Source organism: Ambystoma mexicanum, chromosome 5q, assembly GCF_040938575.1.
Source record: "Ambystoma mexicanum isolate Mex_15411 chromosome 5q, UKY_AmexF1_1, whole genome shotgun sequence".
Lineage (NCBI taxonomy): Eukaryota > Metazoa > Chordata > Amphibia > Caudata > Ambystomatidae > Ambystoma > Ambystoma mexicanum.
The window spans coordinates 213,507,284-213,524,546 of NC_090933.1; the positions used below are offsets into that span (position 1 = coordinate 213,507,284).

The following is a 17,263-nucleotide window of genomic DNA, read 5'->3' on the forward strand; positions in this document are numbered from 1 at the left end:
TAGGTGTAGGAAAGTGCAGCTAAATACAAGGGTTATTGGAGTTAAGGTGACTGATGAGGTGTCTTCTAAAGTGCGAGTATGGTTGGTCAGCTCTAAGGTTGTGAGGCAGAGAGTTCCAGAGCGTGGCAGCTTTCACCGGGAAACTGTTCCCACCAATGGTGGAGAGTTTGAATCTGGGGATTATCAGACGGTTGGAATTGATAGTTCTTGTTTGTCAGATGGAGGACTTTCTCTTTACCTTGTCCATCAGATAACTGGGGGCGGCATTGTTGAGGGCTTTATGGGTTAGGGAGGCCAACTTTAGTTTGATTTTGTTGTCTGTAGAGAGCCATTTCTGTTGGCGTCTAGTGGTTGAGATATGATCTCTCTTATTAATGCCGAGGGCAGCTCTCAAGGCATTGTTTTGTAGGATTTGGAGCCTGTGGATAATGGCTTTGTTGGCACCGCTATAGAGGGCATTACAATAATCAAGCCTAGATAGTATGAGTGCTCTTGTTTACGTGTCCCTTCAGAGAACGCTATGGGTTGCCTTGGAGACGCTGGCACCCTTTGCATTCACGTAGGCATTCAGGCCTATGGCGGCGAGTTGTGCGTGCGGTCAGCTGACCTGTATTTAAGCCCCGCCCCCGCGCACGGCGGTGCTTCTGAATTTGTATTTCCAAAGTTACGCATCTTGTTATCTTGTTTTCTAGCTCCTTGAACCTTGGTCTGCCTTGTGACTTCCCTTGCCTCGTTCTTGTCATTTGCTTACGTCTTACCTGCTTATTGCCAAACCCAGAACGGCCACAGACTGCTTTCGTGTCTTCCCTCACGTTTTACCTGCTTATTGTCAACCTCGGAATGGCCACGGACTGCATTCGGCTCATTCCTGCACGTTTTACCTGCTTATTGCCAAACTCGGAACGGCCATGGACTGCATTCGCCTCATCCCTGCACGGTTTACCTGCTTGCTGCCAAAACTGGAACGTCCACGGACTGCATTCGTCTCATCCCTCACGTTTTACCTGTTTATTGCCAAACTCGGAACGTCCACGGACTGCATTCATCTCATCCCTCACGTTTTACCTGTTTATTGCCAAACTCAGAACGTCCACGGACTGCATTCATCTCATTCCTCAAGTCTTACCTGTTTGTTGCCAAGACAGAAGTCTATTGGACTGCTCAACTACAACCAGTGTCACATCTTCACTCTTCTACAGCTCAAAGACTCTAAGGAAATTAATGGACATTTGCGCATCGGCACAAGGATCAAAGGACATTAGCGCAACGGCGCAAGGATCAAAAGACTCTTTAGGCATCCTCATGCCGGCGGGAAAAGGAATCAAGACATTGGGCCTCATTACGACCTCGGCGGTAGCTACTCATGTAGTCAATGTTTGCACTGTGATGCACCCTCCCCGCACAGATAGGTCCGGGATGGGTACCTCACCACGCCGTTGAATGAGTCAGGCGCTTATTCATGAGTGTTGACAGCGTTACCTTTACTAAGACGCCCGTGAGGGCAGAAAGACAGCGGCTTTTATAATCAGTGGCCACTACTTTCATCTGAAGAGAAAAGATTTGTGTTCTAACGCATCCTGTTTGTTCAGACAGGTCTGAACATGCAATAACCTGTGAATGTAGAAGAGACCAATATTTGTGAATGCCTGAACATCTCCTTGACGGCATCAATTCGTTTGAATAAGATACATGTTTTCAGCACTCACAAACCTTAAAATCCCGAAAGCAGTTGAAAGAAGAGATCTGTAGAGCTGATAAAGCGAATGAAAAGAGAGAATATTTATCTGCCAAGTCAATATAAGCTTTTGATGCCATCCCATATGAACTCAGATTGTTCAGCCAGACTTCGTCGAAATTCACTTTGATCTTTATGGTGAGTACTCAGGTTGGAGCAAATACCAAATGGTTGCCGGTTACCAGATTTGAAATGCTGCAGACAATCAACACCACCATAAAGGGATTCAATGCTATCAGGGAAGAGATGAGAGTCATACAACTGATGACTCTTCAGAATAGATACGTCCTGGACATGATCACAGCTATGGAGGGAGGTGTTTGTGCAAACATCGGGGAATCATGTTGCACCTTCACAACGTCTCACGATGATGAGAATGGCACCTTGCCAGAGGCCATAGAGATGCTGACAAAGCTACACGTCCAGATGATAGACAAAGTAGAAGTCATTGCTGATGATAGCCGGTTTGGTTCGCTCTTTTCTTGGGTTCCACAGAGGGATGGCAGTTCCTTGGAGCCCTGATCGTGATGGTATTGCTTGGATTTTGTGTTATTAAGATAATAATCTCACAATGTAAGAAGACAGCAAAGAAAGCTATAGGAATGAAAATCATGATCAATGTTGAATCAGGATGGAAGGCCAGAGATCTGACAGATGAAGAAATCAGAGACTTTGTGAAAGCCAGTATTCATGCCCCTGAGGGAATGAAGTTCCTGTATCCAAAGAACCATAAGAACTTTGTGGGAAAGTGGATCTATTGCAGTCCAAGTGGACAGTGCATGCCCATGATGTGGAACAAGGATGAGCATGTAAAATCAGCTGGATGCCTGTAAGGAGTCATAAAGATATGGATACCAAAGAAGCATTTCTTCAGACAAGGATGTCTAAATGTGAAGGATGATGGGAGAGTGGCCAATGAAATTCCCAGAGGGGGAGTGTAGAGAAGGAGCCAAGTACCCCAACTTCAACCACCTCACCCATATTGCCTATATGTTGGGAACCAGAGTGTGAGACATGTACAGCACCATTGAAACTACAAATACCAAGGAGTATCTTGGAAGCAAGGTTCCCATTAAGAAAGCCATACCTACATATGAGACAGCATGATGGCCATTTGAATGAAATTCCAGAAGAAACTGACCAGATGAATTGAAGAGAAGAATGGTGACGTCACACATGAAGCAAGGCTGATGTACATAGAAGAGATGCAGAGACAAGAGAATGCAGAAATGATGTAAGGCCTCAAGAAAGCATCAAAGATAAGTAACATCTTGAGTTTAAGATGAAGAAACTTATGCTACAGAAAGATGAAGATATCAAGTCATTTTATACATGTACCTATGCATAGAAACACAAGCAAAGTATTCTTGAGTCTGGTTTGTAATGAATGGATTGCGGCATGCGCCAACATATACATATATAGGAGTGAGTAAAGAATGGATGTTTCCATTACCTATTATAGCAGTGTTGGACAAGAAAGTAAGGCCTTCCCAGTGTGTCGGATGTTATAAAAGAAATTGAATGAACAGGAGTGAAACTCAGAAAGGCGAGGCTGGATGAGCCCCAAGAAGCCAAGGTTGTATCAGACTGGGATGAACAGACAGTTTATACAAATCGTGTGAAAGAACGAAACTCCTTTTCAGAAGGCATGAACAAAAACAAGGAAGACATCAGAGGTCTATTAGAAAATAATATTTTAAATACACTAGAGCTCAATTTTGTGGTCTTCAGTCACGTGGAAGGATGAAGTTGGACAAACATGACGACCACACTTAGGCATGGAGGCAGAGCGTGCCTTCACTCCCCTGAATTCTCCAGAGCAAATAACACTCACAAGGACAAGATCAAAGCATTAATTGACAGCAGACCACTGGGGTGATGATAGATGATATGCTAATTGGTGGGAAGTATGGTTATGACCAGCTTACCAGCACCTGGAAGTCTAGCCTGCATGCTGCTAATGTAGGTGGAAAAGTACTGACGGAGGATAGAGTGCCAAGTAATGCTTGAAAAAAAGTTACAGAACCAGGCTTGTCCAGACATTGGCAACCCTAAGGTTTTCACAAGGAGCTTAGATGCTCCAATCTTTAATTTTCATCCAGTAACTGAACCGGAATTAATAAAGGTCATTGAACAAATGAAATTTTCGCATTCCAGAGGCGATGCTTGTACAGCTAGGATAATAAAGAGCTGTTCCCCTTCCATCATTGGTGCAGTCTGCTCCTTTGTTAATGCCTCATTGGCAGAGGGCATAGTACCCAAAGAATTGAAACACACTATGGTTACACCAATCATCAAGAAGCCAGGTCTGTCAAAGGATAATCCTTTGAATTTCCGACCCATCTCAAACACCCCTTTTCTTCTAAAAATACTGGACAGGGTAGCGTACCAACAAATTTCGGAACAGCTTAATCAACACACCATCCTGCCCTCCCACCAGTCGGGTTTCAGGAAACTCTATGGGACTGAGACTTCTCTCCTAGAGCTTAAATCTAGACTACTCTCACAAATAGATAAAAGTAAGCTCTCACTGATTATATCCTTAGACCAATCAGCGGCCTTTGATTTAATCGATCACACTATATTAAACATAAGGCTAAAGGAAGTAGCCAACTTCTCGGAGCAAGCAGCATTGTGGATCTCTTCCTTTCTTGAACATCGGCTGAGTAGTGTGTGCTCGGACACGGCGGAAGCAGATCCTATTGCGGTACTCTATGGAGTTCCACAGGGGGCTAGTACATCGCCATGCATCTACAATCTTTTTATGGCTCCCTTCTTTTTCATGTTAGAACAGGAGGGGGTTGTCTTCTCAAACTATGCTGACGACACTCAATGCATGGTTACACTGACAGGCAATCATTGACAGGATGAGGCTGAAGTAAATAGAGTTTTCAGCCTAATCGAGAGGTGGATGTTAGACAACTATCTTGCCCTCAACAGGAGTAAAACGGAATCAATGATTGTAAGGAGTCCACACGCAGTTAAAATGTTAAAATCATCTTACAGTGCCTTTAAGTTAGGGGATGACATCATTAACCCTCTCCCCAAAACCAAGATACTGGGTGTTACACTGGATCAATCTCTTAACATGAAAGCACATGCATCCTCTGTAGTAACCTCAGCAGTATACTATGTAAAACTTTTGTCACATTTGAGGCCTCTTATCTCCCAAAAAAGTGCTGAAACTATTGCTAGGGCAATAATAGGGGCCAATCTGGACTATTGTTGCAGTCTTTTGTTGGGATCCAGTAAGGGGATCATACAGAGATTACAGGTGGTCCAGAACTGGGCCGTGAGAGTGGTGGTCGGCCTCGCTAGACATGAGCATGTTACAGAGGCTAGACAAGGCCTTCACTGGCTGCCAGTGGAATCTAGAATTACATTTCGAACGTTGATAATTACCTTTAAGTGTCAAATGTTGATGATGTCTCCGTACCTTCAATGTTATATTACAGATAAAGCTATTAGGAGATCCTTAAGGTCGGATTCAAAAAACTTTCTGGAGCAACCTAGAGCCAGGACAGCTAAGGCCAAACAGGGGGCCAAACAGGGGGCCTTTGCATTTAAGGCACCAAGTCTATGGAACAATCTTCCAGACTATCTGCGTAATCTTGGTTGCCTTGTTAAATTTAAGAAGGCTCTTAAAACCTTCCTTTTCTGACTTATAATTTCTAGTTTCATCCATTCATTCCTGATACTTCTAGGGCATTAGGGGTCTTTTTCTCTCCACTCTTTTTTTGTTGTCCGCGCCTTCATGCCTGAGGGTCTAGAGTGCGCTATATAAATACCTTGTAATGTAATGTAATGTAATTATAGGGGGCCGCGTGATTAGGGGTCCTATAGTTTGTGTAACCAATGGGACGTCGTGTATTAATGACGTTGATAGTGACCTGTTTTGGGGGAGGGGTTAGTTGCCCCTCCTGATGTTAAGGAGCCTATTACTCTCTTAGACTTAAAAGTGCTCTTGGCTGCTATTTAACAGCACAAAGACAGGATTTATCAAAGGTTGGGGCTCAAGACACCCCTATTCTGTTATTCGCAGATGAGTTGCGTTATTTTCACATACTGAAACCTTCTGAAAAAACTGCCTACCTATACTGCTGAGCAACTACTACTGAAAAAAGTCTTCCTGGCTCACTCCCAAAGGTGTTACTATGTGAAACATGACTTATCCTTGACTTAAATCTGAAAAAGGCTCTTTGATTCACTGTGAGTAACTTTGACCTACTCCTGAATTGTAAAGAATAAGAGATTCAACATGAAGGAACTCTGCCCTAAACTTGGAGAGGGCTATTTGATTCATGAAGAATTTACGACGAGTAACTCTGACTTAATAAGAATAAAAGTAACATTAAGTTACATTAAGAGTAAGTGACTAATAGATTCAAGAAATGGCAAGGCAATTTCCCAGCAAGATTTCTTTCAAGAAAGCTTTACGAAGATCTTATTTTCACTATATCTTCACCATGACAGGCAAGATCCAAGATAATGAACCAATGTGAAATCCAAAATATGGAGACAAAGATTCACTTTCATACAGAGAAACCATTTAATTTTTTTACAGCTAATGCATGCTCATGTTAAAATCATTCTAGTATAACAAGCTTGCAAATATAATGCCTATTATGTAAGTGGCTTTATCTATAAAATACATCTATTATGAAGATTTGTTATATGGAGGAACACCTCCTGACTTAACACTACCTACCACAACAGTCCCATCCCAATATTCTGGAACAAGAAACAGGAAATTGTTAACCTGAATATTGTTTCATTTAAAATAATACAAGTCACCTACAATAGTCCATACAAATACAGGCAGCGTGTCTACAGAAGAAAAACACAACCGGTCTGCTATTGTCTCGACAATAATTAGATCTACAATACACACAAATATCCATTCATATAAATGCGAGTCTGACTATTCCAGGGAGATCGTTACCCTTTGGGTCTAGGGAGGTGAGCCCACTACGCTTAACACCCCTTAGGGAACAGGGTAAGCAGGATACCTCTGGAGGTGACTCCTCCTTAGTGGATAGATACTCCAACACTAAAACCAATCGGTTTAATGCAATTGCGGATGCAACCACAGACACAAAGTAAGCACCAGTTGATTTTCAGTAAGCATGAGCTTGACCCGGGAATACAAATCTGAAATCTTGTTGTATGAGTTTTCCCTGGTGTTTTGAGTAACATAGTTGTACATTTTTTATTTTTCAGATACTTGTCATCTTGTTAGTCATGCTGCCCATTGGTTCACGCACAGATGAGACAGCACAGTTCCTGCTCTCGGATCCACTAAAAGACATTTTTAATCACATCGATCTTCACCAGGATGAGTTTGTGGCGGTGAGTGCTTGGAAAGTAAATTGGACCAATGACAGACTGACTGCATGTAAACCTGCTGCTTCCTGGTAAGGTGATTTGTTATCAATGTGAGTTTCATACTCAGCATGCATGGTCAGTTCTAAGAATGGTAATTTTGCAGAAAAATGTCACTGAAAATGTACATGAGAAGTAAGGAAAGCTCCATAAAAACTCTATTCAAAATGTCTGCTAAAATTTGAGGCGACCACCAATATTAGCACATCGCGAATGGCCGGTTTGATTTGATAGTTGTGACATGAATATGGGCCTCCACTGTAAGCCTAGTCCACTGGCCATGGCCACCGATTTTCAGCCTCTTTGGTGCAATGGGCACTGTGGGCATCCCCGAAGGCTGTGGCTGCTGGCTATGGCTGAAGATCATGTCCAGTGGGCCAGGTTCTTTTCGGCACATTTTTGCAATGTGGACAGCAGGGTTTTCCAGGAAAGACAAAAACAGCCTATAACAAACACCCCAGCCCACCCCTAACTCCTGCACTACACATGTGGTCGTCTTTATCCCTCCCCACTTCTATCCAAATATGAAACCGCCCTTTCCCTCCTCCAAATATTATTCCGAGCACGTTTCATGTTTGGCTTTCCTCGGGATGACTGCGGCAACCCCTCACATCTCATTTTCGAAAAAGCCTAAGTGATAATATGCACCATGGGAGATATATAAAGGGTTTTGGGATGGAGGAGACACCCTTTTCGATTGAATATTTGCAAAACTATTGCACGGTTTTACACCAAATCAAACTACATCTATAGCGCTTTGTGTCACAGTTATTTCTTATTTGGGGTAAATTAGTCCAGCAGTTTTCGCTTTACGTGTTCAATGGAAGCACCTTTTCCTCTATGGGGAAAATTAATTGGAATAGCACTAAAACAGCTATGTGTCATGAACTACAGAACACGCCCCTTTTGGACTTCCTGGTCCTTGTCTCAACAGAGCTTACACTCCCTTGTACTCCCAACATGGCCGTCCACTGTGAAACACCTTCCTTGCTCTACACCTTGGACGTAGCGTGTTCTATTTATAGACTTCGCCTCACGCGGCTCTGCGCGTCTCAATGCTATTGCGAAGTAGCAACCTGACGTGTGCTCCATAGCTCGCGGTATTGTTTTCCTTGCTTCTTTCCAACCAACCCCATTCCTAGTCCCTTTCCTTCCTTTCTTGATTCCTGGACTCGTGTGCTAGTAGCGCACTCTGTAAATTTCCCGGATTCCTGGATCCTTGCATCCTGGAACTTTGAACGCACGCTGGAGTTGGAAGAGACTTGTGCAGCCTTATTCAAGACTCGATCCATCCGCAAGAAGGCATCGATCAAGAAATCCAGCAAAGATCGAACTCAGGTGAGAAGGGGGGAACTCCTTGACACTATGTTGTTTTCTTAATAACTTTTGAACCATTTTCATGAATTTTTCCCAAAATGTTATGTTTGAAGAGGCCGCTGGCAGGCACCTGTTGTGAAAATGTTCATCCATTTCTGCCAAACGAGTCCTAAGTTATTAGTAATCGAATTTTGGGAAAGGTCCATGCAAAGTTGGCCTATTTTGCCCTTACTTACATTATGCGTTTGGTGAGGGGATTTGGGGGGCATGGGGAGGGTGATCTCTGGTCCAAGACCCATGAACAAAATGTTTTTTGGGCGGCGGCCGTCTGGAACCCCATGTTGGGGGGAGTGAGATCAAAATATTAACTGGCACGTGGACCGCATTTGCTTCTCATTGAGCCTCTGTTCCCTCTGCTGGTAGTGCCTTTGGCATCTGTCTGCTGTTACGTTGGGCCTCATTGCTACCCTGGTGGAATGGGTTTAACGGCACTGGTAATGATTCCAGTGCCGTTAAACCGATTGTGCCCTATTACGAGGTTCCCTTGCGGGACCCGCTCTGAACGTCTGGTCAGACCAGACGTCCTTTGCGCGTCCCGCGAGGGGACCAGGGAGCTAAGAACGAGCCCGTTATTAACGGGCCCGTTGTTAGCTCCCTCCCCATTCCCATTGAGCCCTATGGGGGTTCAAATGGGAATGGAGATGGGTATTTTGAATGAGGAATTACCGGTTCCTCCAAGGTTGGAATGGCCCGGTAATTCCTCATTCAAGGAACCCGCACCCGAGTTTGGAGGCAGCAATGCCCTTATCAAGGGCATGGCTGCCTCCAAACTCATAATGAGGCCCCATGGGCCTCATTACAAGTTTGCCGTTCCGGAAAAAACGGTACCGCTAAGCTTGCTGGTACCGTTGTTTCTGGACCGGCAAGCTATGAGTGCTGCGAGCGGGTGCCTTTCTGCCCTGGTGGGCGGAATGGCACCCGCTCGCAGAACCCGACGGATACACCGGCACCATTTATGAATGGTGCCGGTGCATCCGTCCTCCCCATTCCCATTGCGTCCAATGGGACTCAATGGGAATGGGGTGTAACAATTACCGGCACCCAGCAATGGCGATTGACCGGGAACGCCGGGACTGTAATGCCCCGGTAAGTCCCCATTGCTACCACCAACCCTGTAACGACCCCCCAGGACTTTACTGTGGAAATGGATCTCATTGTTGGATAATGCGTGACAACATTTAAGTCTCCCCCATTCCTACTACAATTCTTCATCTGCCCTCCTCCTCCCATCTGGGTAATCCTCCCTGACCTGCTCCTATTATCCCCTTTCACTCACAGTTGGTGAATTTATTTCCCAAGCACATCCTGCGACTCCCTCACAGGAATCCTGTGGGAACCCTGTAGGATTCCCTCAGTAAGACGAGTATGTTCTACAGGCTTTCCAGCTGACCCCAAACTCTCCAACTAAACATGTGGTCCTCTTTTCCCTCCCATACTCTACCATAATGCAACCCCTCTAAATCTTCTTTCGAGCACTTGTCTTTTTCGTCTTCTCACAGGATTCCCACTTTTTATTTAGTAAAGAAACAATGGCAGCGTTTCATTTTTGTATATTATGTCTATATATCATTTTTTTCATGTGGGCGTTAAATCAGTGCTTTGGAATCCGTCTGTTTTTGATGAAAGCACGTGGATTATACAGAAATCCTTTGTCAATGAGGTCTGCAAAGCATAATTAGCAGGAAGCATTTACATGTTTATAAAGCAGAGAATAAAAACTCTTCATAACTCTGGAAATGTTTAAAATTGCAAGCAAGGTATCCAACAGCATGTAAGTACTAACATTGGTGTTCCCCTGTATGCAATGAATAATTCTTTTTAAATGGCCCACTTCGGGTATTAGAGCACATTTTAAGAAACTTTGTTTGGACCCTCCCTTTGTTCTCACCTGAAATTACAACGAAATGATTTAAAAATGACCACAAGTGTCCCGCCAGAACAAACTGCATTAATGAAGACAAAAGGTGCTGGCTTTTTTTTTTCAAACGGCTCGGTTGCTGCAATGCCCTTTGGAAGATACATAAATGTTTTTTGGACTGGGGTCAATGCACTCTCCGTCGAATTTTATTTTTAAAAGAAACTTTTTTAATTAGTTTTATGGCAAAACAATTGGACATTCCCATAGGATATGTAGCAGAGTCCCTTTTTTGGCCACAGCCCCTCCAGCATTGGTCTGATAGTCCAGGGTTGTCTGTATGTAAACTGTCCGCAGCCTGATACCCTCCATAAGGATTTTCATTCGGGTTTTGGCTAGATGTGAGCAGAAATAAGTATGGGTTCTATCGTATATCCCGTCCCAAGTCTTCATTTATACAGTGTGAGGAGCTCATGGTGGCAACAGTAAAGACAGACACAAGTGATCACAGTTCAAGGGTGTTTATTAAACTGTATGGAGGGGTGGGGAAAAACGCCTAATCTAAACCTAAAGCTAAGATGGGAGCAAGCCACGACCATCAAATAATAATAAGGCAGTCCTAGTAGCATCTTGTCAAATAAAAAGGGCCTATACTGAAAAAAACTATTTCCAATCTTTACCACTAAGTTACAAAAAGAACGTTTGAACATGTTCACCAGAAAAGAAAGAAGTGGTCTTAAAATTATAAGTCAGGATGGTAATGCTGGATCTCCCTTCCCCACGTTTCAAGCACGAGGTAAGGCGGAACTTCAGGGGCTAAGTCTCTTTCCTTAAAGTCTCTTGCCTTAGAAGGCATGCTGATTCAAGACAACAAACAAACAAATAAAAGTTCCTTCGGTGGTCTCGCACTTGGGCGATTGCTTTTCGCCCCTAGGATCTCTCCTCCACTGGGCTCGGATCCTCCTTGCAAAGTGGGCCTCCCTCTGTCGGGTTCTCTACGGCCTTCTTTAACACAGTTTATGAAATTTCAACACAGTTCATCATATGCTTATTTTCATCAGAAAGCATGGGTTCATTTCTCCTAGCCTTCTTTCGGCATCCCTCTGTCGGGCACACACTTATTTACAATTCACAATCTTATCAGAAAGCAGGGTTCCCTTCCCCTAGCTTTCTCTCAACCATGAGTCAGAGACTTTTGATTGTACAAATGCTTTGACGTGGCCTTTGTAGGACCACTCTGACATCTCATGTCGCCCTTTCCTAGGGCCTTCTGGTACTTGCAGTTTTGAACACAAAATGGGCCAACGAGAGTCCTTCAACTGAGCAGTCCTATGGTGCCTGGCCACTCTGCAGCTGGTCCTTCTCTGGGCTTCCACAAAAGTTCAAACACATGCAAGCTCTTTGTTCCAAGTTCCTCCGTTCATCTAATGTTGCCACTTGCAACCTTGGGCTGAACAAACATCGGTTTGAAATCAGCTTCCTCCGACTCACTGGCTGTGTTGCACCTGTTGGCTGGTCTTGCTTCTGGGGTCAGGCACGGTACCACAGTAGCCAGCACACCACCCTGCCTGTGCTATTAATGCGGGAGGCTCCCATGCACTGTTGACATCTGCTGCTCCATAAACCAGCTGTAACTCCCGGTCTTATGATTCCATTTCGGAGGATTTGTGGGTTTGAGTTGAAAAGGGCAAGGTCAGTTCCCCCTTCATCGTCCTTCCAGGTCTCGCCGCCTTTCTCTTCCATTTGAACTGCCGGTCTAGTATAGCTGTGTCGTCATGCGTTCGGCCTTGCTCGTAGTGTGCTTTCGTGCTCTGCCTTTTATCCCTGTCCGGAAGGAAAAGGGCCTTCAGGTGTGCCTGATTATTGTCAATTGCCTGACTCTGCCTGACCCTTGTGTTGGGACATGTCAGGAAACGGCTCTGGTGTTAGTCTGTTGTCTGTTACTGTGTAAGAAAGTGCTTGTGTCAAAAAGGGGGAGAGCCATAAAGCTTCTAAATATCCGACAGGGTAGGATGGGGAAAAGGTGTTACAAGGAAGGGGGTAACGCATCTCAACCTTCGTTGTCCCACTTCCACTCCCCAAAGACCCCTCGTCAAGGTGATCCTCCCCCACTGGTCTACCCCCAGGAATTAGATCCAATAGCGATGGCTGTGTCCTGGCCACCTGGACAACAGATCTCCGGGGAACAGCGGCTGAGACACCTTCAGGTTTCTTTCAATAGGTATTCCTAACTCCCTGTCCTCACAATAGGAGCTGTTTTCTGGTACACCACGTGTGTTCAGTACTCTGTAAAGTGTGGAGATCAAGCCCCTCGATTCCATGGAGGTTTGAAATACTGATTCCAATGGAGTTGGTGAGCTAGCCACGGGTTCTTTGTGGATTGGGTTAAGAACTCTGAGTCGTATCTGTAGGTACCGGAATCTATCCCCCTCCTCCATCACCAGGTCTACATTGCACTGTTCAAATGCGTGAATAACACCTTTCAGAAAAATGTCTTCAGCCTTCCCATGGCCTCTAGAAGCCCACTTAGTGAACCCAGCATTCGAACCTCCTGGTGTGAAAACGGCATTGTGTATAAAGAGGGTTTTATTTATTTATGTATTTATTGTTTGTTTGTTAGGCGCTTATACAATAAGAAAATACTGTTTCAAAGCGCCCACAGGGCAGGGTGGGAAATACATTAAAACACAATATTTAAGATCAGAAGGGGGGAAGTGGGAGAGGAAAAAACCTACCATGCCTTGTGGGTATTCAGAACGTGCAAGTGCAGCAAGGAAGAGGGAAGAAGTGCTGTGTACTCTAAGCCTGTGCGTGAGCCACAGATGAAGTACTACGAATGATTGAGTGCTACACGGACGGGGCCATGGTAATTGTAAGTGTGAAACCTCCAGAGTTCGAGGGTGTGCAGATGCAATTGCTGTACATAGACAGAAGCTGGGCAGAATTGGTGTGGAAGGTCAGGGCCCCCGAGGATGCATAAGGGCCCAGGACATGATTCAGCAACTGTGGCATTAGCAGAGGAGAGAAGAAGGGAAGGAGGAGGAAAAGAGGAAAGTCTTAAGGAGCTTTTGGAATTTGAGGAGATCCTGCTCAAAGCCGCAGCGGGAGGGGGAGGCTGTTCCATAGGAGCGAGCCCGCAGAGTAAAGTGTGGGTTCGTAGAAGGGGAGGGATGCCAACGCCGGACGTCAGCAAAGGCCCCCAAATAAGGCCCATTCCTGTCTGGACCTGTAAGGGCATGGAAGGTGCCTACCCACCACATCCCTCTATAGCCTCAGATCAACCTTCCTCCATAGATCCTGATACAACCAACTTCCTCTACCACCAACCGTACCTTCCCTATCTCTAGCCATGCCCCATGGTTACTCTATTCTAAGAAGTGACCGACTTGACAAACCAGGAGGTGGGGTCACTTGTATCTACAAATCCAATCTGCCTATCAAAGAGATTCCCATACCCACACAGAAAGGATATGAACTCCTCTATACTAAATTATCAGTCATTGCCCAAACCACTCTTAACCTCATCATTATCTACTGTCACCCTAACAACCTAAGCTCCCCAGAAACAGAGATATAATTCCTCCTCTCCCCCTCATCAGACCCACTATAAGACTTGTCATCTTAGGTTACTTCAACCTGTGTTTTAATGAGCCTACTCATACAAGATCCACTGCCCTTAACACCACCTTTGTCAAAATGAACCTCTGCCAGATGGTGAACTCAACAACCTAAACAAAAGGTTGCGCTCTCAACTGGATCGTACACCTAAACACTGACCTCGCAATTACAGCTACATATCCTATATCCTGGTCTGACCACTCACTTATCGAATTCCATATCTCTCATCATGTTTACCTATGGATGTGCCTTCCCGTAGATTGAGCAATATATAATCTCTAATAGTTCATTTGAGTTCATCTAGACACACTGGGCCTCATTACGACCCAGGCGGTAAGTTACCGCCTGGGACGTGACTTTACCACCATGGCGTAAACTACGTTTACGCCATGGTGGTTGGTGGACGTACCGCCCCATTCCGACCTAGGCGGGGCGGTAAGTCCCCAATCCCCATATACCCTTCCCCATTCCCATTTTTGCCCCATAGGGCATAATGGGAGTGGGGAAGGCGTTAATTACGCCACCGTAAATTACGGTGGCGTAATTAACTCCATGGTCCCTTAGCGCCATGGATTTTAACACCTGCTAGAAGCAGGTGTTAAAAGCTCCATGGCGCTAGGGGACCTCGTAATCAGGCGGTAAGGGTCGGCGCTGTTAACGCTGCCGTAAACCCCTTACCGCCTGAGTTGTAATGAGGCCCACCGTGTCTCTCAAAATACCCGATGGTAAGTGCCACACTGGGGGCCTTTTTTTTAATGGAAATTTGCTGAAAGTTAACTGTATCGTTGTCTGACAGAGACATGTGTTTTTAAGCTGTTTTCTATAGTTGTCCATTAAGGCCTGCTGAGGAAAAAATAAAATATTTTCTGGCGGCAGATCGATGTACATGTGAGTAATGCGAAAAGACCTTCTATGTCGGGTGGTTTGTCTGCTATACATCAACCAAATTGAGCTCAGCAAAGCAATGTTTTAGTTTCTGGGAAGCTGTGCCGATCTATCCATAGAGCCATCCATAACCAAGTTCATGTTGCTCATTATAATGATTTTGCCTTCTCGTATGGACTTTATAATTTTGAGGAAGGAGATCATGAACATTTCTTGTGCCGTGTTGGGTGCATGAAAAGAAGCCACCATGACTCTCCTAGCCCGCAGATCACCCTTAACAATAATATAGCTCGCTGTGGGGTCTTTTTTGCTATATGTCCGTTTGAAGGCCATATCCTGGAGGAACCTAAGAGCCACCCCGCTCTCTTACTATCCGCTGATGCATGATATTGTACGGGTTAGCCCCTATGACGCAGTCAGAGGTGGTCCGAGCACAGTAAATGGGTTTGCTGCTGGGCTGCCACTTGAATATGTAGACGTCTCAATTCTCTAAATAATTGTAATCTCTTATTAGGCGTGTTCAAACCTCGTACATTGAGGGAGCCAAAGACATCAGCCATGGTACTATCCCCACATTGCCTTCTCAGACAAGACTTGTATACTCCCTGGGTCAGCAGATTGATATTGGCGTGATCGGTGATATCTGTAGCTTCTGCCTTTGTGTATGTTTCGTGTCCTATACCATTGGTGAAAGTGACCCCCAGCTATTGACGTTACATAATCCTGCCATGATGTCCTATAAACTACCCTCCCCATAGGTCTTGTGGGTAACCGCGGGAAGGCTACCCAATCCTAGCCCAGCGCTCGTCATGCATGGACACTCCCAGCTAGCTGTCCACTATGCAAAAAAAATAAAAATGAAAACGCCCTCATTTAACAGAGCTAGACATTTTGGCGGGGCCAGTTCGGCGCAGGCCGAATTGGCACGGATGATTGGCTGCACACCCTGTTTTGGCGCACCCAGCACGGCACGTCCAGTTCGCTGCAGGAATGTTATGGCGTCAGTATGTTTTGGCGCGACGGGACCAAACGTAATGGCATTATTTTAACAAAAAAAGATTAAAGAATTGGTGCAGTCGCAGATTCCCGAACTCTAGCACTCAACACCGTGAAACCAACGACTTAACCACAAGGCCAAACAGATATTACAGTTTTTATGTGCAAACGTTCAATATTGTAAATCCCATGGGACAGAGGGGAAATTTACTGGAAATGTAGAAACGTTTAGAATATGCAGGTGATTTTTAAAAGCATCTGAAAATCTCAATTTCCTGAACAAAAATCGGCTCTGCAAATTTTGGACCGTCTCTAGCAATTAAATGGGTATTTGTATGAACTCCTGCTGCCTCCATAGTCCAGTATGGAATAATTGTGTGGACAGGGCATTTGTGAAGGGGTTTAGGTGCTGTTGGGGTCGTAGCTATGCCTGAGTAATTTCCTTGAGCAGGAAAATTCACTGCTTCTGAAAACCTGCAGTAGTTTCACTGTTAGAGCAGATAGGCAAAAACGCTGCATACTGGTGGCAGAGCCGCAATGCGTTAGCGTCAGAAAAAGACGACCTCATCACGAGTTGGGCGGTATTCCCAGCGGTATTTCCACCAGGGCTATTAGTGTTACCGCCAAACCCCCTGGCGCTATTAGTGCCGGATCATGGGTTTGGCGGAATGGTAAGTTCCCATACCCCATTGGACCCATTCGGGTAATTATCAGCACTACTACTACCACCGGTGGTAATAGCGTGGTGGTAATAGCACCGAAAATCGGCAAAATTGCAGCGGATTTGCCCCCAGGTCAGAGCTGGGGGAAAATCTGTCAAGCCCCTGATTTGGCAGACTCTTAAATGCCATGGTAATAGCTTTAGTGCTGCATTTAAGGTTTACCGCCAAACTCATGATGAGGCCCGAAATATTGTGCAGTCAAGTTTTTGACTGCTTCTACACCTCATTTTTATGTCATCATTGACTTCAGAAGTAATGATGTTATGTCAGCCCATCACTCACACAGATTTCTGCAATCTGGAAGCCACCTGACATCCGAGTCAAAATGAAGGTACTTTGTTTACAAATGTTTTCTGTGTTTAGCTTTTAATTCATAAAGAGGTTTACTGACAAGTGACAACCATATTTAGAAAAATGCAATAACCATAGAAGATGAGTGTGGACACCAAGTACACGCTGTAAGGGCTAGTCCGAACACCCCACACCCCCACACCCTTCCGAATTGGTCAAGTCAAATGTCATTTCCTACATTACACCGTATGTATTTCTTCCATCCTCGGCCCATGTATTTCTGGCCAGCTGCTAATTGTCTGCATTTAGCAGCTGGCCATGCCGCCCATTGGGATAAACGGCCCAAGAGCGGCGGATCATTCCTTGCCAATGCAACACGTTAACAGGCACAGGTACCTGCCA

At 45.0% G+C, this 17,263-nt stretch overlaps 1 protein-coding gene across 5 annotated transcripts in view; it reads left to right on the forward strand.

The window, feature by feature from the left end:
- The window catches only part of LOC138497336 (beta-Ala-His dipeptidase-like), a 596,337-nt gene that overhangs the window by 155,053 nt on the left and 424,021 nt on the right, over positions 1-17,263 (forward strand). For all 5 annotated transcript variants that reach the window (XM_069620733.1, XM_069620732.1, XM_069620729.1 and 2 more), the window contains exon 2: positions 6,956-7,084. In XM_069620733.1, the coding sequence (XP_069476834.1) occupies positions 6,956-7,084 (129 nt within the window). The remainder of the gene's footprint in view (positions 1-6,955; positions 7,085-17,263) is intronic.